Source organism: Aulonocara sp. 'chitande type north' Nkhata Bay, linkage group LG9, assembly GCF_057382095.1.
Source record: "Aulonocara sp. 'chitande type north' Nkhata Bay isolate Kocher_YH1m ecotype deep benthic linkage group LG9, A_spYH_male_GT1.1, whole genome shotgun sequence".
Classification (NCBI taxonomy): domain Eukaryota; kingdom Metazoa; phylum Chordata; class Actinopteri; order Cichliformes; family Cichlidae; genus Aulonocara; species Aulonocara sp. 'chitande type north' Nkhata Bay.
The window spans coordinates 5,680,317-5,708,070 of record NC_141352.1 but is presented as its reverse complement, the minus strand read 5'-3'; the positions used below and the strand labels follow the sequence as shown (position 1 = coordinate 5,708,070).

General features: G+C 41.3%; 1 protein-coding gene across 1 annotated transcript in view; it reads left to right on the top strand.

The window, feature by feature from the left end:
• cubn (cubilin (intrinsic factor-cobalamin receptor)) overlaps nt 1–27,754 on the top strand; it is an 82,829-nt gene that overhangs the window by 31,774 nt on the left and 23,301 nt on the right. Inside the window, exons 25-43 of the mRNA XM_086305418.1 lie at nt 9,560–9,741; nt 10,807–10,963; nt 11,532–11,722; nt 13,483–13,642; nt 14,850–15,031; nt 15,627–15,795; nt 16,091–16,272; nt 17,304–17,457; nt 17,672–17,788; nt 17,904–18,017; nt 18,537–18,665; nt 18,807–18,939; nt 20,288–20,493; nt 20,919–21,100; nt 22,311–22,503; nt 23,553–23,750; nt 24,879–25,025; nt 25,713–25,903; nt 27,265–27,433. Coding sequence (XP_086161544.1) covers nt 9,560–9,741; nt 10,807–10,963; nt 11,532–11,722; nt 13,483–13,642; nt 14,850–15,031; nt 15,627–15,795; nt 16,091–16,272; nt 17,304–17,457; nt 17,672–17,788; nt 17,904–18,017; nt 18,537–18,665; nt 18,807–18,939; nt 20,288–20,493; nt 20,919–21,100; nt 22,311–22,503; nt 23,553–23,750; nt 24,879–25,025; nt 25,713–25,903; nt 27,265–27,433 — 3,156 coding nt within the window. The remainder of the gene's footprint in view (nt 1–9,559; nt 9,742–10,806; nt 10,964–11,531; nt 11,723–13,482; nt 13,643–14,849; nt 15,032–15,626; nt 15,796–16,090; nt 16,273–17,303; nt 17,458–17,671; nt 17,789–17,903; nt 18,018–18,536; nt 18,666–18,806; nt 18,940–20,287; nt 20,494–20,918; nt 21,101–22,310; nt 22,504–23,552; nt 23,751–24,878; nt 25,026–25,712; nt 25,904–27,264; nt 27,434–27,754) is intronic.

The window sequence follows — 27,754 nt, the reverse complement described above, 5'->3', positions numbered from 1 at the left end:
TCGGCACAATTTACAGTGAACGCTACTCTGTTTTTTGTCAGACTTGAAATAGCCGAAATACCTTCACACTACGGAACTTCTATGGCTCTTCCGTTCGACAATCTCTCCGGCATTGGAACCATCATCTGTTTTCTCTTCGGTCACGCTCGGTTGATTTTTCTAGTCGGCACACTCATTTCCTCCATTACCCGCTGACTCCATTACCCGCTGGCTGCTTCCCAAACAAACACACGTGCGGCTTGGCACTTGTGCTGTACGTAACAAGTCACGCGACGTGACGCTGCGGCTGTGATTGGTTCGGCTCTGCGCTACTTAATTTGGATTGGCTGACCTTTTTTTTTTTTTTTTTTTAAGAGGACAAGAACGGCGAGGTCTATCGCGATAGCTTAATTTCTCTATCGAGTAAAAGTTATATCGCGATACATATCGTTATCGTTCTATCGCCCAGCTCTAGTGCGCGTCTTTTATTTTGACAGCGAATGCGCACATGCGGACCACTTATGTGCACCCGTGTAAATAACATAATGTTCTGCCGGGTGTGTTTGTGGTATATTGTAATAAGCAGCAGCTATTACTACCTCCCACCAGTAGGTGGTACTGTGTTATTGTATGTGTTCTGAGCTTATGGAGTAAAAGTCTGGACCTCCACCATAGCCTCGTCTCAGTCCTCTGTGCTTGGTCTAAAGTTATTGTTGACCACAACCCACGCTACACGGGCAGTTGGAGCAACACTGCATAAAGTTACAACATGGTGTCAGAAGTCGGCAAGACCGTGTGAACAGGGACCGCGACGTGAGTAAGCTAGCCGTAGATTAGCTAACAGTAGCCATTGCTAACGGCATGGAGCAATTCAAGCCACCATCACCGCTACTGCTCACAGGCAATTTATCTGAGACCTGGCGCAGATGGGAACAAAGATTCGGACTGTATATGACTGCTACGGGTGCGTTGGAGAAGGATGAAAAGGTTAAAATAGCCATTCTTCTCCACACTATCGGCGAAGAAGCGCTTGAAGTGTACAACACGCTCACAGTGACCCCGACCGGAGACGCACTGACAATGGCGGACATTTTGAAAACGTTTAAGGAATACTGTAGTCCACGAAAGAACGTTGTTTTTGAATGCCACAAGTTCTGGTCATACCCAATGTCGGCGGATATAACAGTGGACAGATATGTCACGGAACTCCGTCAGAGAAGTAAAAATTGTGAATTTGGGATCAATGAGGACGACATGATCAGGGATAAATTGGTGTTCAGCATAAGTGACGCAAGACTAAAAGAGAGATTGCTTCGTGACAACGACCTCACACTGCGCAAGACGATAGAAATATGCAGATCAGCAGAAGTGGCCAAGTCACAGATTCAGGCCATGCAGTCAATAACTGCAGCCCAAGACACGTCAGTGGACGCATTAAGAAAAATGCCAGGATACATTAAATCAGGACACAGTAAAAACAAACTGAGCAACGACAAACAAACAGTTTGTCACAAATGCGGCAACAAACACGCATTCCGACAGTGTCCAGCCTATGGGGCAACATGTCACAAGTGTGGGAAAAATAACCACTTCTCAAAAGTGTGCAGAGCTAGCGCAGAGAAGAGTAGACACTTCAAGAAAACAAAAACTATTAACAACATTGAAACTGATGGCGATTCACTATACATCGGCATGGTATCCAGCGACAAGCACAAGACTGGCAAATGGCATGAAAGTGTGACAATCGGAGACGTACCACTCACCTTCAAGCTAGACACAGGTGCGGACGCAAATGTGCTCCCCAGATCAGTTTATGACGAGTTACCAGATATGCCTCGGTTACAGCCCACAAAGACTGTACTCATAGCTTTTGGTGGAGCCCGCATACGTGCAGATGGTGTGGTGTCTCTTGAGTGTGAAGCACGGAAGCACAAGGCTGTGTTTGACTTTCTTGTATCAAGCCATGCAGATAAACCGATCCTAGGTGGACAAGCTTGTGAAGAGCTCCATCTGGTGCAACGAGTTGAGACCCTTGCCATGACATCCTCTGTACCGAAATCAGCTAAACCACCTTCTACCTCGGAAGAACTTGTGGAGATGTACGCTGATGTGTTCACAGGCTTAGGTGAGTTCCCTGGACTTCACCACATACATATTGACCCAAATGCAACACCTGTGATTCACGCATGCAGGAACGTGCCACTCTCCATAATGGATGCGCTGAAGAAGACGCTACAGGACTTACAAAACAGAGATGTCATAATGCCTGTCAATGAGCCTACAGATTGGGTCAACAGTCTTGTCGCCACACAGAAGAAGAACGGAACACTAAGGGTGTGCTTGGACCCTTGTGATCTGAACCAAGCAGTTAAACGCCAGCACTACTCCATTCCCACACACGAGGACGTTCGCAACAAGCTAGCAGGAAAATCCATCTTCACCATATTGGATGAAAAAGATGGATACTGGCAGATCAAGCTGGACGAGCCGTCATCAAAGCTCTGTACCTTCAATACACCTTGGGGCCGATATCGCTTCCTCCGACTCCCATTCGGGATCAAATCAGCCAGCGAGGTCTTTCAACAAAAGAATTGTGAGACTTTCGGCAACATTCCTGGTGTATTTATCATTGCAGATGATATGATAATTGCAGCTACATCAGAGCACGAACACGATGAAATCCTGCAGAAGGTCATGGAGAAAGCAAGAGCAGCTAACGTGAAGTTTAACAAGGACAAAATTCAGTTCAAAGTTGACACAGTGAAATACATGGGCCATATCATCACAGCAGCAGGGCAGAAAGCAGATGTTTCAAAGATCAAAGCTATTGTCGACATGCCGACTCCAGAAGACAAACAAAGCCTTCAGCGTCTGCTGGGAATGACGAAGTTTTTGGCACAGTACATCCAAAATGAAGCATCGCTCACAGCACCTTTGAGACAGCTACTCAAGAAGGACACAGTGTGGCAGTGGCAGCCACATCACACAGTAGCGTTACAGACGCTCAAGTCGACGCTCACACAAGCGCCAGTGTTGAGATTTTATGACCACAAGAAACCACTAACACTGCAGGCCGATTCTTCAAAAGATGGGCTGGGCGCATGCCTATTACAAGACGGACAACCTGTGTGTTACGCGTCACGAGCACTCACAGACACAGAAAAAAGGTATGCACAAATAGAAAAAGAGTTGCTAGCCATTGTGTTTGCCGCTAAACGATTCCACCAGTATGTCTATGGAAGACCAGTGACAGTGCAATCTGATCATAAACCCCTGGAGGGTTTATGATCAGGCACCAGCGAGGCTACAAGGAATGCTGCTGCAACTACAGAGATATGATCTCACCGTCACATACACCCCCGGCAGAGACATGTTCATAGCCGATGCACTCTCACGTGCCACAACTACCAGTGACGACGGAAACGTGAGTGAAAACGCAAATGATGAAAGAGTTGTGTATGCTCTGGAGGCCACAGCAGCATTGAGCGAGAAAACATTGTGTGACCTGAAAAAAGCAGTGGCAGCAGACAGCGTACTACAAGCCGTGCGCGAAAGACACTTCAACGGATGGCCGCCCAGAAGGAAGAGTTTAGACAAAACACTCCACAGCTACTGGCCTATGAGACACGATATCAGTTTCCACGATGACATTATTATGATCGGGGACAAGATCGTAATACCCCAAAGCTTCAGGCGTGTGATCCTGGAGAAGCTGCACCTTGCCCACCAAGGCGTGCAGCGCACAAAAGCCAAAGCAAGTAGAGTGCTGTACTGGCCTGGCATGTCACGCGACATAGAGACCATGCTTGAAAAGTGTGAACAATGCCAGCAAATGCAGCCAAAGAACCAGGCTGAACCGCTTATTCCACACCAGATTCCAGAGCTGCCATGGATGAAAATCGGAGCAGACATCTTCGAACTGAACGATCATCCATATCTTTTGTTAGTGGATTATTTATCAAAATATCCAGAAGTTCTTAACTTACCTGACAAAACGGCACACTCTGTGATTCAGAAGATGAAATCAGTCTTCGCAAGACACGGAATTCCCAAAGAGATAGTGAGCGATCATGTTCCATTCGCCAGCCACGAGATGAGATCGTTTGCAGCATCCTGGGAGATAAAGCTAACTTTCTCCAGTCCCGGCTTTCCTTCTTCGAATGGCATGGCGGAGCGAGCCATAAAGACTGTCAAACATGCACTTAAGAAAGCCGCACGGACTGGAACAGACCCACATCTAGTGCTGTTGTCTTTGAGGAACACTCCAGTCACAGGACTTAGTGTGTCACCTGCACAAATGTTGATGGGACGGGTTCTCCGCAGCACCCTGCCATGCACCAGTGCTGTGTTGAGGCAGTCAACCCCACAGAACATTCACGACAAAGTGCGCAGGTTGCAATCAAAGCGGAAACGCCACTATGATCAGCACGCAAGACCATTGCCTGTTCTGACCCCAGGCGAGACTGTGCACATGCAAACAAGGCGCGGTTGGGAGCCAGCTGTTGTAACTCATCGGCGAGAGGAACCACGCTCCTACACTGTGCAAACACCAGATGGTAAAGTGCTCAGGAGGAACAGGAGACATCTGAGGAAAATACACCCAAGTCTGTTCAAGGACACACCCATGGACCCAGATGAACTGTCCGTTCACACCCAAGAGCCAGTGGAGCCACCAGCAAATGACACCCCACAAAACTCTAGTCCTGCAAGTATGGACAACACACCCACATGTTACACACGCAGTGGCCGAGCAATAATACGCCCTGCCAGGTATAGAGACTAAGTGATTGGGAAACTTAAAGTCACTCTATCCTGTACCTGCGTTGTTCTGTACAAGCTAGATAACTGTCTTGTTGGAAAAGAGAGAAAATATGTCATGTTTCATATGTTCATTTTGACATGTCTTATCTAATCTGTCATGTGTTCATCTGTTTCAAAACACTACACTGATGTGTATTTGCATTGCTCAAGTGACAAGCAATCTGAGGTGTGCTCTACTTAATGTCTCAAGAATATAATATTGTTAATGTTCCTACGATTTAAAAGGTGCATTTATGTTACAAAATATTGGAGTTAAGAGGTAGTATCTTTATCTCGGAAAAGAGGGATGTGGTATATTGTAATAAGCAGCAGCTATTACTACCTCCCACCAGTAGGTGGTACTGTGTTATTTTATGTGTTCTGAGCTTATGGAGTAAAAGTCCGGACCTCCACCATAGCCTCGTCTCAGTCCTCTGTGCTTGGTCTAAAGTTATTGTTGACCACAACCCACGCTACACGGGCAGTTGGAGCAACACTGCATAAAGTTACAACAGTGTTGTTGGTTTTCTCTCGATTTCTGAGTCGACAAGCGCCTTTGTTACTGGGACCAGTCATTTTAAGAAAGGCCCCCATTAGAACCCATGAGAAATGCAAGAAACGCATTATTGCTCAGTCTGCAATATCTTTCCCAGAACAAACACCAATTGCAAATAACATACTAAAAATAAACCTGAAAATCAGTTTAGAACAGCGTACTATGTTGCAAAGAGTGAACTACCACTGGCAAAATTTAGCAGTCTTTGCAAACTTCAAAAAGCAAATGGCCTCGATCTTGGTTCCACTTGTCTCTTACCCGTGACTTCAGTGGAAATTTCAAATTCAGGATCTGACACAGACTGATCCATGTCCTACACAGTTCTTACAAGTTCATAGAAATTTCTGTTCAATTAGAACCAAGTATTTGAGTTGATGATTGTAATTTTTATACAATGTTGTAATTTGTGTTTCAACAATTTTTTGATTAATGTTTTGTTTCCTTTACAATATTACACTTTAATGTATAATATTGTAAAGGAAACAAAACATCAATCAAAAAAATTGCTCTCCTTTTTATTCGGGCTACTTACATTTATTTTGGGCTACCAAAAACTGAAGAGTCCCTGCCCGAAGGGCTACCAGGGATTTTGAAATTTTGAGAGCCCTGAGATATATTTATTTTTTTAATTACTTTTGTTTCAGCAACATTAAATTTAAAAACTGTACTTTTGAGTTAAAACATATATTTATAATTTTAATAAATGACAAACTAAAAAGGCATGAACATTTTTTTTGTATCGAAAAAATATCGAACGGTGACACCAAAGTATCGAACCGAACCGTGAATTTTGTGCATCGTTGCACCATATATATATATATATATATATATATATATATATATATATATATATATATATATATATATGTATATGTATATACAGTGGGGCAAAAAAGTATTTAGTCAGCCACCGATTGTGCAAGTTCCCCCACCTAAAATGATGACAGAGGTCAGTAATTTGCACCAGAGGTACACTTCAACTGTGAGAGACAGAATGTGAAAAAAAAATCCATGAATCCACATGGTAGGATTTGTAAAGAATTTATTCGTAAATCAGGGTGGAAAATAAGTATTTGGTCAATAACAAAAATACAACTCAATACTTTGTAACATAACCTTTGTTGGCAATAACAGAGGTCAAACGTTTACTATAGGTCTTTACCAGGTTTGCACACACAGTAGCTGGTATTTTGGCCCATTCCTCCATGCAGATCTTCTCGAGAGCAGTGATGTTTTGGGGCTGTCGCCGAGCAACACGGACTTTCAACTCCTGCCACAGATTTTCTATGGGGTTGAGGTCTGGAGACTGGCTAGGCCACTCCAGGACTTTCAAATGCTTCTTACGGAGCCACTCCTTTGTTGCCCGGGCGGTGTGTTTTGGATCATTGTCATGTTGGAAGACCCAGCCTCGTTTCATCTTCAAAGTTCTCACTGATGGAAGGAGGTTTTGGCTCAAAATCTCACGATACATGGCCCCATTCATTCTGTCCCCTTGGCAGAAAAACAGCCCCATAGCATGATGTTTCCACCCCCATGCTTCACAGTAGGTATGGTGTTCTTGGGATGCAACTCAGTATTCTTCTTCCTCCAAACACGACGAGTTGAGTTTATACCAAAAAGTTCTACTTTGGTTTCATCTGACCACATGACATTCTCCCAATCCTCTGCTGTATCATCCATGTGCTCTCTGGCAAACTTCAGACGGGCCTGGACATGCACTGGCTTCAGCAGCGGAACACGTCTGGCACTGCGGGATTTGATTCCCTGCCGTTGTAGTGTGTTACTGATGGTGACCTTTGTTACTTTGGTCCCAGCTCTCTGCAGGTCATTCACCAGGTCCCCCCGTGTGGTTCTGGGATCTTTGCTCACCGTTCTCATGATCATTTTGACCCCACGGGATGAGATCTTGCGTGGAGCCCCAGATCGAGGGAGATTATCAGTGGTCTTGTATGTCTTCCATTTTCTGATGATTGCTCCCACAGTTGATTTTTTCACGCCAAGCTGCTTGCCTATTGTAGATTCACTCTTCCCAGTCTGGTGCAGGTCTACAATACTTTTCCTGGTGTCCTTCGAAAGCTCTTTGGTCTTGGCCATGGCGGAGTTTGGAGTCTGACTGTTTGAGGCTGTGGACAGGTGTCTTTTATACAGATGATGAGTTCAAACAGGTGCCATTCATACAGGTAACGAGTGGGGGACAGAAAAGCTTCTTACAGAAGACGTTACAGGTCTGTGAGAGCCAGAGATTTTCCTTGTTTGAGGTGACCAAATACTTATTTTCCACCCTGATTTACGAATAAATTCTTTACAAATCCTACCATGTGAATTCATGGATTTTTTTTTTCACATTCTGTCTCTCACAGTTGAAGTGTACCTCTGGTGCAAATTACTGACCTCTGTCATCATTTTAAGTGGGGGAACTTGCACAATCGGTGGCTGACTAAATACTTTTTTGCCCCACTGTGTATATATATATATATATATATATATATATACACTCAACAAAAATATAAACGCAACACCTTTGTTACTGCTCCCATTCCCCATGGGATGGACGTAGAGACCTAAAATTCATTCCAGATACACAATATAACCATCCCTCCCAAACAGTGGTCACAAATCAGTCCAAATGTGTGGTAGTGGGCACATCTGCTATATTGAGATAATCCATCCCACCTCACAGGTGTGCCACATCAGGATGCTGATCTGACATCATGAGTAGTGCACAGGTGTGCCTCAGACTGCCCACAACAAAAGGCCACCCTGGAATGTGCAGTTTTTTGCGCTATTGGGGGTCTGGGGACCCAGAACCGGTCAGTATCTGGTGTGACCACCATTTGCCTCATGCAGTGCAACACATCGTCGCATGGAGTCCATCAGATTGTCAATTGTGGCCTGTGGAATGTTGGTCCACTCCACTTCAATGGCTGTGCGAGGTTGTTGGATATTCGTGGGAACTGGTACACGCTGTCGTATACGCCGGTCAAGCACATCCCGAACATGCTCAATGGGTGACATGTCCGGTGAGTATGCTGGCCATGCAAGAACTGGGACATTCTCAGCTGCCATCTGCCCTGAACAATGTGAACCATGATTCATCCGTGAAGCGCACACCTCTCCAACGTGCCAGACGTCATCGAATGTGAGCATTTGCCCACACAAGTCTGTTACGGCGACGAGCTGGAGTCAGGTCAAGACCCCGATGAGGACGACGGGCATGCAGTTGAGCGTCCCTGAGACGGTTTCTGACAGTTTGTGCAGAAATTGTTTGGTTGTGCAAACCAATTGTTCCAGCAGCTGTCTGGGTGGCTGGTCTCAGACGATCTTGGAGGTGAACCTGCTGGATGTGGAGGTCCTGGGCTGGTGTGGTTACACGAGGTCTGCGGTTGTGAGGCCGGTTGGATGTGCTGCCATATTCTCTGAAACGCCTGTGGAGACGGCTTATGGTTGAGAAATGAACATTCAATGCACGGGCGACAGATCTGGTTGACATTCCTGCTGTCAGCATGCCAATTGCACGCTCCCTCATTGCTTGTGGCATCTGTGGCATTTTGCTGTGAGACAAAACTGCACATTCCAGGGTGGCCTTTTGTTGTGGGCAGTCTGAGGTACACCTGTGCACTACTCATGATGTCAGATCAGCATCCTGATGTGGCACACCTGTGAGGTGGGATGGATTATCTCAATATGGCAGATGTGCCCACTACCACACATTTGGACTGATTTGTGACCACTGTTTGGGAGGGATGGTTATATTGTGTATCTGGAATGAATTTTAGGTCTCTACGTCCATCCCATGGGGAATGGGAGCAGTAACAAAGGTGTTGCGTTTATATTTTTGTTGAGTGTATGTATATGTATACATATATATATATATATATATATGTATATATATATATATATATATATACATATATGTGTGTGTCATTGTTGGAATGCTACTACACTGAAGCTTATGAGGGAATTGTCTAGCTATACTTCCATCTTCTTATCTAAGGCGTAAGCCAGCTGACCAGTTGGTATGTTTCACAAGACTTTATTTCATACCTTTAATAATAACAAGAAATGTTTACCCTTTACTGTACAACAATTACAGCATGTAGAAAACAGTACTTTTTCATTTCAAGTTTGATTGTAACAGTAAAATGTAAAAAAATAAATAAATAAAAATATGCTTTCTGTCTTTTTCCCCTCATCTACATGTTTTATTTTATCCTTTGTTCCAAGGCTGTGGAGGGACGTTGACAACTGCATCTGGAGCATTCTCCTCTCCTAACTACCCGCTACCCTACCACCCAAATGCTGAGTGCTACTGGAACATTAGGACCAACCAGGGCAACAAACTCCTGCTCTCTTTCTCTGATTTCCATCTGGAATCTAATGCTAACTGTTATTATGATTATGTGGCTGTGAGTATTCTACCTCTAAGTCATATGGTTGCATTGTTATGCAAGACTAAAGTATGAAAGTAATTGAACGTTTCATTTTGGGGCATATTCAAACATTTTCTAATGGATGTACATAACTGTAGATAAACATGGATGCGCAGCAGGCTTACTCAGCTTGGTGTTTGAAAACAACAACAAAATCATTACAAAGCTAGACTGAAGTAGGTTTTTTTCAGTTTAGGGTATAAAACAACTTGCTTGGAGGTGTCAGTGGGATCTAAAGGACTCGGAGAAAGCCAACACTCAGCCCAGAGGCTTTATCAGATTATGAAAAAAGATTGGAGAAAAAAGGAGAGAAAAAGGAGTCAAGGTTTAGTTCATTCTTGGTGTTTTTATTCTAATGAGTACTAGAAGCCAGTATAACTCTGCTAAGAGGGGACTGATGTGCTCTCTGTCATTGGTTTTCATTAATAACCTTGAAACAGAATTCAGGATAACCTGCAGCCTATTTGTAGTTTTATGGGGAAGCCCAACAAAGGGAGCACTGTAGTGACCCACTTTACCAGAGATAAATACATTAGTTTTTCAGCATAATGACAAGTCAGGAAGGGTCAAATTTTGGTGATATTCCCAAGTCTGAAGAAAGCTATCCTGGTAATGAAGTTTTAAAGCACATTTCAGAATCTAAAATAACTGCAAGAAGGAAGTCAACAGAATTTTCAAATCGATACCATAGGTGTAGCAACTTAAAATCTTGGATGAGTTTGAATCTCAATGAGATCAAGGTCAAAGGTTAGAGGTCAAGTTTTCTGGAAATTGATTTGGAAAGTGATACCATGAGTGTATCTACTAGGAGGCAGAGGGGTAGCACTGGTGGCTGCCAGTATTTTAGGTTGGTGTAATTATGACAAAGTAGTGCATATTTTGTTAGATTTTGTTTGCTTTTTTTTCATACACATATGTAAACAAGTTGTTACTCCCTGTGTTGAAAATAACACTTTCAAAAATTTCAATTATTGAAATTGTTTTTCTTTAGTTCATTTTACTTCTAAATTTCATTTTGTTTCTGTTATCTGTATCTGTTAGGTACATGATGGCAACAGCAGCAGTGCTCCACAACTGGCCAAGCTGTGTGGCAGTGACCTGCCGAGTACCATCAACTCTTCCAGCAATGAGCTCTACGTCAAACTCCGCACAGACAGCAGCATCAACGCAGGAGGCTTCCTTGCCTCCTACACTTCTCGTAAGAAAACATATTTTGTTTCTTTACATTATCTATGTTTGTGAATTTAAATAATTACGAAGATTTGGAGCAATTCTGATAATTTATGAGATATTACCAGAGATGGCCAAAATTGTATTTAAATTAGTGCTTTTAGCGTTAATCTCGTTAAAATGATGTTAACGCCATAACCGCATTAACACGGCATCAGCTTGTTTACGCGTTAGTGCCATGTAGCCCCGCGCACAGGGCGATCCACGCTAACTCGCTAACGGAGATTTACTGCGTTAATGCGGTTATGGCTTTAAGGTCATTTTATTTAGATTAACACTGACAGCACTAATTTAAATAATAGAAGTGTTGGATAAAAACATCAGGCCACAAGGTCAGATAAAATTAGTCATCATCAGTGATAACTAAAATACTTGAGTTTGCTATATATGCTATTACATAACTTTCTTGTTCTTGTAAAGATGGCTAACAAATGATAATGATGATCCTGCACATATTCTTTTTAATAATTTCCATTTATCGGAGTAGGAATACCATATGTGATCTTCTTATTGTGTTCAATATTTCTTTATTTCAGAATGCAATAGTATTTTGATCTCTGGCAAACACAGAGGAGTGATCGAGTCACTGAACTTTCCCAACAACTATCCGGACAACAGCCAGTGTAGCTGGACAATCCAAGCCAGCGGTGGAAATACCGTCAACTACACCTTTACAGCCTTCCAGCTAGAGGCCACCTCTGCTGCTTGTACATTCGATTACATTAAGGTAACACATCCACATCTCTCAACATTATAAAAGAAAATAAATAAAAGAAAGAATGACTCGAAACTCTCACCAGGCATGTTTGTAAATAAACAAAATTTGATTTTGTGCATCTTTTCAATCCAATTTGTTTACAAAAATTGAAATACTTGTATATACAACTGACCCCTTTGGTTTTTTATTATGTGACATTAACTAAAGATAACAGTTACTAAAATTTGCAACTATCCCAATAAAATAAACATCTATAAATTGGCTGCTGAAATAAGTTTCAACATTTTGTGAGTTAATGATTTGCTTTAAATGACTGCTACTTTAACATTATCTGTTTTTCCCTCCTTCAATGATAAAACGTCCTCATTATGCAACTTCTGGCAGACCCACAAAAAGTTATAAGAACTTAAGCTGCATGGTTCATGAGTTTAAGGAGAGCAGCAGGATAACAACCAGAAAACGAAATTTGCCTGTTTTTAAATGTTACCTGTCAGAGATGCTAAAGGAAATCTGAGCTGTAATGACTTCAATGGCAGATGCTATTTCGTACATGTAAAAACATGTCACAGTGTGACTGAGGAAATCTGTGATGTTAAGGAGAAAATTCTCTCTACACCTCTTTATCTGCTAACTCCTTAAATCGTTGTCACCTGGGAAGTGCCCATTGAACACTGAGTCGTCTGAGCAAAACTCAAAATAATGAACGAGCTAGTGGAGGAAATGTCAGCGGGAAACATCATTGAATTATTCTCACCTGCTTGGACATCACCTGCGACCCTCATCTCAAAAGTAGGAAGCCCTGTTTCTGTGTTAATTACATAAAGCAGTGTGTGGTCATGTAGACAGATGCTCACCCTTTGACCACCATTTAGGAAATGCTAGACTCCCTGGCTGCCTTGAGTCTTCTCCACTATTGACATGGACAATAGATACTGGCAGTGCCAGATGGAGAATAGATGAGATAAGACTGTTTTTAACCTTTCCTGCAGGATTATATCAAATCAAGGTCATAGCCTTCAGTCTATGCACCAGCAGCCTTCCAGTAACTAATGGAAATAACCTATTATCTGGATGACATAATCATCTATTCATCATCATGGGAACAGTACCATGAGGGCATCCCCACACTATTCCAAAAGCTCCAGGAGGCCAAGCTGACTGTCAATATGAAAAACTCCAACCTTTTCAGAACATATTTCAGATTCCTTGGTCACATCGTGTCATTTCCAATTAACATCAAAGGAGATCAAAGGTTTCCTTGCATGGCTGGCTCATACTACCAGATTGTTCCCAATTTTTCACAACTGTCTGAACCACTGAATGAATTGCAACGCAAAGGATGTATGTCAGACTTCTTTTCAAGACCTGTCTGGTCTCCCCATTCATCCGGGGTCATCACCGATGCCAGTGATGTAGGCCTGGGAGCATGAGTTTGGAAAAGAGGAAGTACTGGGGAATTGCAGTGATATTGTGAATAGAGTAGGCAGAACTTAAGAATTCTGCCACTGAGAAGTGTTTGGCTCTGGTATGGCCTAGAAAGGCGGCGATGCCAAGTGGAAGGGGAATGCTTTACTGTGGTCACAGACCACTGCGCTATACACTAGAATGGCCAAACAATTTTTAAACATAATTAATTATGTATGCTGTGCAATCATTCCACACTGGAAAAAGAACAGTTCAAAGAAATCGTAGCAAGCCCCAAATTAGCATGGCATTCCTGCCCATTTTCAGTGCATACTTTCTGCTTTCTCTGTATATCCTTGCCCTAGCTCTATGATGGACCTAACCAAGAAGCGCCTCTGATTGGCACATTCTGTGGATACACTCCTCCCCCGGCCGGCAGCACTACAAGCTCAGCCCTCAACATTGTGTTCAGAACTGATTCAACTGTTTCGACATCAGGCTTCCAGATGATGTGGTACCAAAATGGTAAGAGGGAAATATATTTGATTGTTATAGACCAGATCAAGGGAACCATTACAAACATACTGTGTACTATAGTATTTAAAATAGTTTTAAAACATTTATATAAATAAATGAAATTTTTAAATACGTGCTACTAACTTAGCACAGAGATCTAATCTCTCTAGCGTGTTCTGGATCTGCTCTGGGGTCTCCTCCTAGGTCAACACACCTCACCTTGAAGCCATCAAGAAGGCATTCTGGTGTGTTGGCCAAACCACCACATGTGGAGGAGTTTTCACTCTTCACTGAGTCCTTCCCGATCAAACTTATCACCTTATCAATAAGGAAGATCTCTGACATCCTCATTTCATCTATCAGTTTTCACAATTTTATTTTTTCCTTCACTATCGAGAGATCATGGCCGCAAGTGAGAGCAGGAATGTCAACCAGTAAATCAACCACTCTGCACACTCTCCAGCACAACTGACCATTGTAACTAAACGCTGACTAATAATAGAAGTACTGCATCTCATATACCGAGGTGCATCCACACACTGAGGCTACGTCCACACTAGCCCAGATAGATTTGAAAACGGCGTCTGAAAACGCTTCGCGTCCACACTATCTTTTTCAGTTGTTTTCACAGAGATGTGCGTCCACATTGAAACAGCCGAAAACACTTACTGCGCATGCATGAAACGCAAGACGATTCGACCTGCCTCATTTCTGTCTGCCGCTTATTTACTTTCCGGCTCTTTGAATCGTCGCGGCAAAATGTCGAGGAAAAGCATCGAGTTTTTTAAATGGACTAACAATGAGTTAGAGTTGTTGCTGGGAGTAACACAAAAGTACAAAGTTGCAAAAGCGAGTGAGAATTAAAGAATTTGAGGACTACATCTCCTTTGTCTCTTCAGATTGTCACACATATAGAGAGAAGGTGTGACTTTTGCAGGTAGTGGAGGTAGTTTTTTCTTTGACGGTATACTATAAAGGCAGTTTTAAGTTTATACTACACTTGTCAGCTGGCTGTTGGTTTTTATCTCTGGTTTTGATAAGAGTTAATGCGTGCTTTATTGCATCTTTTCTCATGCTTTCTCTTCACCTTCCTTTCTTCTGCTGACAAAAGTGCTGTGAAAATCTCTTTATTAAAAGTGTTGTTTAGTCTAAATAATTACTGAAACAAAATAATACTAATTTGATGCATGATTTAGTGATTTCTTTGTCCCTGCAGGTTGTGGTGGGGATCTCTCTGGTCCCAGTGGCTCCTTCAGCAGCCCAGGCTACCCTAACAGATATCCAGATAACAGAGAATGTATATGGTATATCACCACATCAGCTGGCAGCAGTATAACTATCACCATCCATGAATTTGATGTTGAGTACCACCAAGACTGCAACTATGATGTGCTGGAGGTAAGACACAGACGTTGGCTTAGTAGTAGTCAGTTCATAAACATACCAAAAGCTGAATTCATGACAAAACTCATATAATTTTAATTCAGTTCAGTTGAATTAAGCACTGAATGACAAAAACCCCCACAAAAACAGTGGCCGACAGCACTGTACACAACAGTAGACTGGTGCGTAATAAGCAAGCGAATAATGCAGAAAACAGAGATTTGAGACGGGAAACTGTTCTCTCAGTTCACTGGGAGAGAGAGAGAGAGAGCTGTGCAGGAAGTGCGATTTTATCATAGTGGAAGCAAAACAGCCAAAGTCAGAGGAAATTCATGACGATGTTGTTCAACCGTGAAGCGTAGTTTTGATCTTCTTTTGCTGCTGGTTCAGTGAATTTTGGTCAGAGAGTGATTAATATTTGAGATTTGATGATTGATGATGATTATTGGGGGGGGGTCATAAGCCCCCTAACCCCCCTGGAAATTACGCCCCTGACTGAAACTATTGTGATTGGTTGGGGTTCATGGCAGAAGGCAATAAATTGACCTGGTTGTTGACTTGATTTCTTTTTCATTTGATTATTTATTGAATTGATGTCATTTCTCCTCAGGTTTATGGAGGGCCAGACTTGTCAGCCCCACAGCTGGCTAAGCTATGCAGCACTACATCCACCCCAATGCATGTCTCCAGCACTGGCAACCTTCTCACTGTGCGCTTCAAATCTGATGCCTATGTCAGTGGTCGAGGATTCAATGCAAGCTGGACTGAAGTCCAGGGAGGTGGGTAGGCATCATTAAATACAGCTTTTACAGCTCTGCATGCTTCTTCTGGATGCAGCATCAGAGCTTTGGGTTTTGCAGTTTGATTATAGACTTTGTAGCTGGGTGCAATATTTTACAGAAATGTAGCTGTTGTAGTCTCAACTGGATTGGAGTTGTTACTACTGAAATAGTTTTTGACTGCTGACAATTCACCACCTGTTATCTTTCTTCCATTTTAAATTACAAAGCCTTAAGAGTTTATGTATATATACAGTACTCTGTAGGTTTTAATAAACTCTCTTTCTTCTTGCAGGCTGTGGAGGCCCAGTCACAGCACCTTCAGGGGAAATCCATTCTCCTTTGTATCCCAACAGCTATCCAAACAATGTGGATTGTTCCTGGGTCATCAGCGTGGATCCCAACCACCGTGTCTTTCTGAACTTTACAGACCTGGACATTGAATATCACAGCAGCTGTAACTTTGACTATGTGGCTGTAAGTGACTGAATAGCAACTGGTTGGTGCAATATTAAAGCAGCTGTCTTTGGTTGTTGCTATGTGCTGTATCTAAGGCTGACAAGGCAAAGACAGGCAAAAGCACTATCACTGCTTGAAAAGCCAGCAAACTAAGAAAGTCCACAGTGAACTTTTCATTCTTGTGCCTGATTTATTAATCTATACACTTCCATTCGGTGTGACTCAAGACAATTAGGCTCTTTCTGAATTTTTTTAATGTAACTTTTATTTTTTATTTTATTTGATGCAAACCATCATAGAATAACAAATTATAAAATCACATGTAATATGCATACATGTAAGACCAAAAAAAACAAGTCCGAGTCAACAAGTAAAGTAATACAAAGTCCAGCTTATCAATAGCAAATTGCACTCCTTAGTTAGCTCTGAGGGAGGGAGACAAGAGATATGTATAAAAAAAATCCCCACTCCCCTGTGGGGTGGTCTTTCTATCTCTTAAGATTAAATTCCACTTCCACCAGCAGTTTTTTCTACACTGTTTCTAAGTGCTTCCTATCTAACATTTATGCACATTCATACTCTGATGGATGCATCAGAGAGCAGCATGGGGTTAGTATCTTGCCCAAGGATATTTAGTATGTAGACTGGGGCTGAAAAACCAAGCGTCCAGTTAGTAGGTGACCCGCTCTACCACCTGAGCTACAGCCACCTTCACCCCATATATATCTGTATACTCAGTATATTTTTGCAGGACTTCTACAGGACTTCTCAGAGTATGCAAGCAAATACAGTTAAAAATGAAGTTTTTGTATCAATTAATCATAAACCCATCAATATTCTTTTTTTTAATGAGATATGTGCATTTTGCATCATGGCGTAGTTTGACTAAGCTGTCACGTAAGAACTAATGTGCACCCCAGTCAATATGAAGGTGTTTTCTGTGCTCAAAATTTATGAAAATAGATGCATGAAAAGTGATTTGTTTGTTCATTTATTATGTGCCAACACAACCACAGTTTTACTGAAAACATATGCTTGTCCATTGGTAGATCCATGATGGTCCAACCTCATCTTCTCCTCTGCTTGGTCGTGTGTGTGGTTCCAGTGTTCCTCCCTTCACTTCCACCCAGAACACAATTTATGTTCGCTTTAGGTCAGACTCCAGTGGCAACCACCGTGGGTTCAGCGCTCGCTTCTCTGAGGGTCAGTCTTCTTTAACCTCTTTGCACTTGAACACTGATATAATTTGTCTGCTGTAGTGGGATTGTCCACTCATGCCTCTGTCCCTGCTACATCAGAGAAGACTGCTTCAGTTTTCAGTTCAGTTTTCCTCCTTTTTAGCTGCAAACAGCTTGATCTCCATGTTCTGGTTGCCAAAGCCAGAGTGCAGGTGACAATGTACTTTTGTTTTCAACAGCTTGTGGTGCAACGATTGTAACAGATGATAATGGTGGGGCCATTGCATCACCAAGGTATCCAGCACAATACCCACCTAATCAGAACTGTAGTTGGATCATTAGAGCACAGGAACCATGTGAGTTGCTTTAGTTAAAGAGGACTAGAAAATGTCATTCTTTTATATATTTCATATAGAAAAACTTGAGATGCAAACTGTTCCAATAACCACTGACTTGTCTTTTTGTGCCCAGTAAACCACGTGACCCTTTCATTCACTGACTTTGACTTAGAGATGATCTTTGCCAATTGTTCTCACGATTTCTTGGAGATCTTGGACGGAGACAATTACGATTCACCTACTATAGGTAAATATTCACTATATGTGTCTTTGCTTGTCTGTTTTTGGTAAGAGTTAGGTTTAGAAGGGTGGTGCTTGCCTAAGCTAACCTTTCTAATCATAAGAGAAGAGATGTGCTGAATCCTGAAAACAATATCCTATTGAGTATCAGACCACAGCGCCTTTTTATCAGCCCAGTTTCCACATAAGGTTGGTGTCGTTCTGTGACAATGCCTTTTTCACCTGGTTTGGATATTCTTGTAATGTAATATGTTGCATTTAATTTCACTGGCTCAAATACAATCTTTATTTCATTTCAACAATGAATGGCATTCTACCAGGAGCAGTGCAAATTAGCAGTAGAAAAATGAGCAGACCCAATAAGGGAGCGAATAGTCTACCAACCAAAATAAGCACAGGTTTTATGGATGTGTTCTCTCTGGAAAAATTATGACAATTCAGATCATTGATAGCCAAGTGAAAAAGAATTAACATTTTTGAAATTAACTTTATGTTAAAATTACAACTTAATGTTGTCTTTTGTTAGGGCGCTACTGTGGATCTGAAATACCTCACCCAGTGACATCCTTCAGCAACTCTTTGGTAGTCAAATTCATCTCTGACCAGTCCTACTCCAGAAAGGGTTTCAGAGCTGCCTACTCGGGCTCCACTTCTAGTAAGTCATACTGGGTCACACTGCTTATATCCACACACAATAAGAAATGATCAAAACCAATTAAAAATCACGTTACTATCATGCATACACACTCTTACGGACAAGATATCCAGGTTTTTTCTTTTTATTTCCTTTACTCAGGTTGTGGAGGAGATCTTGTGATGGAGACTGGTGCATTTAACAGTCCTAACTATCCAGATGCTTATCCACCTAATGTGGAATGTGTGTGGACCATCCGCAGTTCACCAGGAAACCGCATCCAGCTCTCGTTTATGTTAGTCAATTTAAGCATGATTTTTTGACTTTGGAAGAATCTATCAGAGTTAGCTTGTAAATAAGTTCCTATCAGCAGTATTCCATAGACAGGCATTACTAGTTGACTGGCTATCCGTGGGAGTGGCTTTAGGGGGTCATCTACTAATCAGAGGGTTGGTGGTTCAATCTCTGGCTTCTCTAGTCTGCATGAGTAAGGAGGAATACCAAGTTGCTCTCTGATGTGTTAATGAGTATAAATGTGTGTGAATGTAAGACAGGAAGCACTTATGCCTGATTTATACTTCTGGCTTACAGACTTATGGTTATGTTGTAAGTTACAACATAGTTTTTCAGCTGAATCATAATAGAGTCATTAGGTATAGAAAAAGGTGCTTGTATGAATGGATGAATGTTGTATAAGATCTTCCAGTAGAGTAGAAAAGCAATGTATAAGACCTTATCATATACCATGAAAGGTTTGACTATAACGTTTTAGATAGTAGTTAGAACATATTTATTTAAGAACCACCTGGAGCACAAATTAGTGTCTCAAAAATTAACACACCCAACCATTTATGTCCTAACAAAAATAATAAGAATAACTAAAGGCTTTACAAGTGTGTCTCTCTGAAAACACTGTGGCACTTGCCTGTTAGAAAAAGCTTAACTGTGTGAGGTCCTGAGGATTGAGACTCAGGTGGAGAGCTGATTAAGTAATACAATCTGTTACAAACTATTACAAAATACCTTTATTAATATAAATAGCTCTAATGTATAAATATCCTGATATATTACACAAAAATATAAAAGAAATCTGAAATTGAGGTGCCCTTCTTATCATACTGACAGTTATGTTCTCTGAGAGGATGTGCAGATAAGGGTGTACAACAAAATGCAGTGTATCCTTTAAGATAGGGAAATTGTAAAGAGCCATTCTCTGTGTGGATTTTCTGTGGTGCATTTGGGTAATCTCGGTCTCTCACTCTGATGGGCCAGCACATTATGGAGTGGGTGGGAGGTATTGTCCAGCAATGTCCTTATATTAGACAACATCTGGCTATCTGTAACCACCTTCAGAGAATGCATCTCCATTTCCACAATGCTGGCCTTAAGGATGGTGATGTTATATGTGTGATTCAGCAGAATAATTTAAACTTCCCACTGTGCTAAAATAGCCTTAGAAACAAATGACAACTGATACACTCTGCTACTTAAACAAATAGCACTACACCTCTTCTTAGGTGTCTGTTACATGAACTAAAGTTAGATAATTCACTCTTGTACCACTGTTAATTTATGACTTTTCTATACACACAGGAACCTATATTAGTAAATATGACAAACAATCGCATTGTGTTTTGTTTTAGTACATTTCAGCTCCAAGGAGACTCTGATTGTCAAAATGACTACCTGGAAATCAGAGAAGGCAACGCCACTGGGCCTCTAGTCGATCGCTTCTGTGGAAACTCGCTTCCTTCCAACTACACCTCTGTCATTGCTCATATCATGTGGGTCAAGTTCGTCTCAGACGCTTCAGTTAGTGGAGCAGGATTCAGAGCCACCTTCTCACACTGTGAGTGTCTGTGTATGAGAGAATTAACCAGCCATCTTCTATATCATCATTTTTCTCAGGTTCTCAGATTTTTCTCCTGAGGTCAGTACTAGGGATGGATAAGGGTATTACTGGTCTGTGATCCTAAATATGTCACCAAAAGAATAAAACCAGCATATTATTTTTAATAAGATATTTGAGATTATGCTTTTTATACCTCGAGTTTTAGTGAAGAGACTGTGTAGAGATGGAACGTTATATATACAGTTTCAACCTTCTTTACATGTGGGTTGTAGTCATAACCTCATTGTAGGTAAGGTGTGTTGTGAATCAAAGAAAGTCAGTGTCAGTTCAGCCAGCTGTTTACTCTGAGTTATGTTCTGTGTAACCAATAAAAAAAGGATATAATGAGAAATGTTTCTTTTTTCTGTGTCACTGCTCCACAGTGTATGGTGTTGATGTGACTGGGGAATCTGGTCAGATAGCATCCCCACTGTATCCCAGGACATACCCCAATAACGCTGACTACCACTGGACTGTAACTGTAGATGGAGACAGCTACATCCAAATCCGCTTCTTGGACATGGACATCGAGGATCTTTATGACTGCTACTATGACCACCTGAAAGTAAGATTGTGAATGCTCAGAGACTGCAATCTACAAACAATATCAGTCACATCTTTATAATATTGTACATACTTTTATTAACTTATGGCTCAATAACAACTCAGAATTTGTGGGAGAGTTGTGTGTGTGTGTGTGTGTGTGTGTGTGTGTGTGTGTGTGTGTGTGTGTGTGTGTGTGTGTGTGTGTGTGTGTGTGTGTGTGTGTGTGTGTGAGATCTATACCTCACATATTGTTATAGTGCAGCAGCTGAAGTTGTGTAGGCACCACTAACAATAGTCATGTGTTAAAGCACACCTGATGAGATAATGGACAACCATGTGTGTTCTATCGAAGGTCTGTGCCCATGTTCATGGTTCTGAAATTATAACACTTTATCTAATTTAATATTTATTTATTTAATGTTTTTAAACTTTATTAAAGTAAATGCTTTAATCAGAGTAAAAACCACACAAACTAAGTTTTCAGGATAGATCCACTGACTTCCCTTCTTTGAACCCCGTTGTGCAGGATGTAAAATTCCTGCAGCAGAAGAACCTGACACCAAAACTCGCATTGAGTTGCAAACAATTTTGCTTTTAGAATTAGGTTGCTGCGTAATTTATACATTTTTATCAAATCTGCATCTGACATTCCAAATGAACTGACACGAGTGGATTAATCAGTTTGCGCTTAATTTAAGTATTCTCCTCCTTACACTAGTTAGTATTTTGTCAGGATGGAGATGTTTAGTAAATAGTACAAAAAAACCCAACCAAAGATAATATAGATATTTTCTTTTGCATGTCCTGTTGCAATCTCCTAACCCCAATTTTGAAAGACAAAATCTAATTCTGTGTGATCTACAGATCAATGAATGGAATGGTTTTTATATTTGCTGTGACACTCAGTAGTGTGCAACATCTACAAAAGAGACAGACCAAAGCTATTGTAAACTATTGTGGACTAGGATAGTTGCCCAAAAGGCTGTCTGTTTACGGCTTTGCCTAATGCCTTCTGAGACACGGAGGGTCCAGAGAGTGTTTTTATTTACCGCGGCTGCAGCACACAAGCCGCCAGCTGCACATGCAACACACCACAATACCAAACAATCCCGCTTCCCCGTGTTTTTAACATGGCGAGCGTGATTGTGGATGCCGTGCAGGTGAGTCCCCACGGCACCACCGACCACGCCTCACCACAGCTTCTATTCTCAATCCTTGTGTCTCTGCAGATATTTGATGGTCCCAGTATTCATTACTACCCTATTGGGACATTCTGTGGTTTGAATCTGCCCCCTCCTGTAAGAAGTTTGGGAAGCACTGTCACTGTGCAGTTCAAGTCAGATGCAGTGTTGGGAGGAAAAGGTTTCCTTTTGGAATGGACTGCTATTCAGAACTCTGGACCACCACCCACTATCACACCAGGTGAGAAGCAGTAGTTTCTCAGCAGCCCTGTTACATAAACCCATGCATGACCCATATGCAGACTTATAGCTGGGAGGAAACAAAAACCTAACCTTTACTGTGGCTGATGTAGAATATCTGAGAATACTGCAGGGAAACACACAAGACAAACAAATTAAATAGAGAGAATGCCAATGGCATTATTTATTTATTTATTTATTTGTGCTTAATTATTTGCGCTTATTTATTGAACTGAAAGGCAATGTAGTGACTTGACTGTGAAGGTTCTCAGTCATCCAGGTCATCCTAGTCTAAGGAGCTTGGAAAGAAAAGCATCTGGATTTAAGTTGTTTGAAGATCCGAGAAGCTTCTTCTAGGGTCATATGGTGGAGAGTGCCAGATTTAAGCCCTGTGGGAGTGTCCCCTCAAGAGGGACAATGGACCCCCTAATGATCCTCTACCTAATCACACCAGCCAAGGTGTGAAGATGGGTGTAGGGCACAATCAGCCAAGGTTTCAGGTGAGCTCATTGTGAAACCTCACCCCACCCTATCATGTGATTTCCTGAGGTGAAATGGCCCAGGGTGTGAGTGGGCATTAAGGCGTCTGGAAGGGATCTCAAAACTAGATTATAGATCCCTTCCCAGATGCTTTAATGTTATTTTCGACAAGTTTGCTTTTTTCCTGTGGGACACTCCCACAGAGCTTAAATCTAGGACTCTCCACCATTTGACCCTAGAACTGAAGAAGCTTCTCAGATGAGAGGTGAAACATCTTCAAGCAACTTAAAGAAGTCCAGATGCTTTTCTTTCCAAATGTAGTGACTTCAGTATTGGGTAAGATGTTCACATTTCTGTGTACATGTAAGAACCCGGACTGCTGCTATCAGACTCTTAGTCAGTTGAGGAAATTTATTTTCTTTAGTGATAGAAGGCAGTCCTGGTGACCTTATTAATATGATTTTCAAAACTGAAGTCACTGTCCAAAATCATACGCAGGTCTCTGACTTACTGTGTTTCCGAAATGTTAAATACAACCTTCATCTTGTTGTTTTTCTGTATATGTGTCAGGTGCATGCGGTGGAATGCTAATGACAGGAGAGACTCCTGGCTTCCTCTATTCTCCTGGCTGGCCAGAAAACTACCCTCCTAATCAGGAGTGTACCTGGTTGATACGTTCTCCAGACTCAACTGTAGAGCTTACTATCTTGTCTTTAGACATAGAGGACAGCCATACCTGCTACTTTGATAGCGTTGTTGTCAGAGATGGTAAGTAATTAAAGCCAACATTAAGGAATAATAGTGCTGATGGATTTTTAAGGTCATTCAATTTCAACTGATGAAATGACCATTTGTGTTTTCCCTGCTTTTAAAGATATTAAAAACAGTTTTCTTTGAAATTCAATGTGACATTCCCCCACCCCAAACATGACATAATCTAACACCATCAAGTTGACTCTTATAGAAAGATTTGGTGTCTGATAGTAACATATCCAGAACTTGTGATGGCACCTGCCTTTCTTTCCCAAAATGAATTGTTGAAAAATTCATGTTCTTGTTTAGAGGCAGACCACAGCCTCAGACTTAATATTCTAGTAAGAGCAAAACTGACATGTTTTGTTTTGAGCTTAAATTCCACAACGTGTCTTATGCTTTAGGCTAAATTATGTGTAAATGACTTAAAGTGTTTAAAAACAAAAAATATTAGAGCACAAAAATGCATTTATGAAAATTTCAGCAAGTGATGCTTTACTGTTGTTATGTTATATTATGATATATATTATTCATTTTGTTTCATTTGTGGCAAATGACAGCATCTAATAACATACTGTGCAGCATTGTTATAGATCTCTTGATAATTCTCCCATCATTATTTACGTGTGGATTCTATATATCAAAACAACAGCTTTCTAATTGAGAAGTCTTTGCCTTGTGGAATGATCATTGTGAAATGTATGATGTCGTTGCAACATCCAACTTAAGATGCTTGTTTCATGAAGTGCTAGAGCTTCTCTGGACATGTCATTGATTGCTGAAGTGAAGATGGCTCGTGGATTACCTTGATTGTGCAATTTAGTGCAACTATAAACATGATTGGCACAGAAATATTTTTATTTTCTGCGTGATGTCATACATGCCTGTATGTACTGTCCAAATCTTGTGATTTGAAATCTGCATTTCACTTAAAAAACATAAATTATTTGCATGGCAGTGCTTTCTTTTATATAAAGTAGTAAAAATTATTTTCTGCAGATGCTTATTTAAACCAGATAACATGAAAGACCCTAAAGTCAGTGCCCTGGACTTGTAGAGAGCATTTATATGTCCACCTGACTGTTGTTGGTTTGTTTGGCCTTCTGGACAGTTTAGAATGTCCTTTGTTTTGGTTACTCCCAGGCGCAAGCAGTCAGTCCCCTGTGCTGGCCAACGTATGTGGTCGGGATCATCCAGGATCTCTTCACTCAACAGGAGACTCCATGTACATCCATTTCTCCTCAGACAGCAGCATCAGTGGCCAAGGCTTTAATGCCTCCTACTCAAAAGGTGATACATTAGCAGTTAATTACTAAACTACACGACATATAACCATAAGATCAAAACAAAACACCAAGATGCTGAAATACTACACGCTTCAGTCTTAAAAAGACATAAAAGCAAATTGGGTGGTAGTCCTTTTTGTCCACAGTTCTCAGCTATGACAGAAGAAAGAGGTCATTTACTTTCAACATAAAGTAAGTTGTAACAAGCTTTCAGTGTGCGAACCTACCATAACTGCTTGAAGCATTCTCTCCTGTATGTCCATGTGAACCCATTAAAACAGATGGGCTCCCATTTGTTTTTGGTCACACTTTTAGGTCAAACTACTGTAACTGTAACCTTCGAGTCTTTTCTATACATGTTTTTGATGGACCCCCAAAGTTCATATAAGACATGAAAATGAGAAATAAATCCACACTTGTTGAATATAAGACAGTCCAAGAAGTCAAATTATAATTATACTATATAATAATTATTGCTAACTCCCTTAACTTGAGAATTGTTTTTGGTAATCCAGATTTAACATCCATGTAATGTTCGGTGATACGTTGTGGTGTTGTGGGCAGAAACACTTCCTTTCAGGTCATTTTTCATGATCAATATATTAACTGCCAGACTCCACAACTGCCACTACTCTACAACAATAATTATACTAGTAAGACGAATTATATGTGATACTTTTTCTTTTCATAGGTTGCGGTGGACTCCTGCATGTTGACAGAGGTGTAATGAGCACTCCCAATTACCCACAGAATTACCGGCCAGGTTTGGATTGCAGCTGGCACGTGATGGTGACACCTGGCTTTAGAATTTCTGCCACCTTCCAAACCCCCTTTCAGATCCAAGGCTTTGGAACTGGATGCAGTACAGGGGATTACCTGGAGGTAAACATACGGATAGCAAAAGCTACAAAAATAAAAATGTGAAAAAAAAAAATCCACATTGCTACAAGTGAGAAAATAGATTTTTGACCCTGTGGATGCACATAGACTGAAGTGATTACTGGCAATTAACAGCTGTTTTAAGCTGTTAAAGAATGAACATTTACTGGTGCTAGAAATCAATGACTGTGTTGTCCAGCTCGATCCAGTTTGATCCAGTCTCAGTCCAGTCTGGACAGTATGCAGGGAATAGTTTGATCAAATGTGCTGTCCACTTAAGTCCCACCATGATGATGTAAAGTGAAACAAGCAACAGGCTTAGCTATATTTGACAAGTTTGCTTTTTTCTTTTTGCAGAAAACAATGGTAAATGGTAAATGGCCTGTATTTATATAGCACTTTACTTAATCCCTAAGGACCCCAAAGCGCTTTACACATCCAGTCATCCACCCATTCACACACATTCACACACTGGTGATGGCAGCTACATTGTAGCCACAGCCACCCTGGGGCGCACTGACAGAGGCGAGGCTGCCGGACACTGGCGCCACCGGGCCCTCTGACCACCACCAGTAGGCAACGGGTGAAGTGTCTTGCCCAAGGACACAACGACCGAGACTGTCCAAGCCGGGGCTCGAACCGGCAACCTTCCGATTACAAGGCGAACTCGCAACTCTTGAGTCACGATCGCCCCAACAAACAATTCTAACAATGCAATGTGAAAAAATGTGAAACAAAAGCATGCAAGAAACAAATGTAAATTGAAGTAAATTATTAAAGTGAGCATCTCAACACGTCACATAAAACCCCAAGAAAGTTGAAGGAAAATTTTATTTGTTGGAAAATTTTCCCACTTAGTTCATATTTGATGAAGCATGTTTTTGAACATCAGACAAGTAAGCATATGTAACGTCACATTATTACCTGATAGGGCAAAACGTCATATGTCATCAGATGGTGGCTATGTTCCAAGGTATTGATGTTACTACTTGTCTAATGTACTAACAGATAAATCATGTTAAGAGGAAATTTATATCCTTCCAAACTATTCTCAGTTTGGATTGCTGTGCACTGTCGAATTGGACCACCTGGATATGACAGTAACTTTTTTATTAATGCGTTTGATTAATAAAAAAGTTTGCAGAAGAAACTGTGATACATTGTGGTGTTTTTTAAAAACTGTGGTTATGTTTAAGTTTATTTTATAAACCTTACAGTGACAACAACAACAGTAGATGGGAGTACTAAGGTTCCTGAAAGTTTTTTTTCTGGTTTCAGAGCCCTGGTTGGACTTCCTGAAGTCACTGATCTTTTGATAAATTATTTCTATCGTTATTCACAGTTATCTTTCCCTTTCTCCACAGCTCAGGAATGGTCCAGATGGCTCTTCTCCATTACTTGGAGGACGACTGTGTGGTTCAAGCCCCCCATCTGTTCTCCAGACAACTGACAACCACCTCTTTATTCACTTTGTGTCCGATGCCAGTAATGAGGCCTCCGGCTTTAAGCTGGTATTCGAAGCCCACAGTCAAGGTAGAATCTTCACTTCATCACTATCACAGGAAATGTTTCAGTGCACAAAAGCGATCATTTCTAAACGTTTAGTCACGGTTGACAAGTTTTGAAATTGGAGGAAACATGGACTTGATGCCAACAGAACTCTAATTTAGGAACAATGTTTTCAGTTTTATGCTTACGAGAGGCAAAGGGAACTAAGTTGGCTTAAAGGGGGCGGGTGTAAAGTATCTTGTTCAGAAAGAAGATTAATTGAGGAGCTGCATTAATGCCCAGCATAAGACAAAGGTTATTTTGTAACTTTAAGTCATGCAAAGCTGCTGTAGTAAAGCCCAGGAG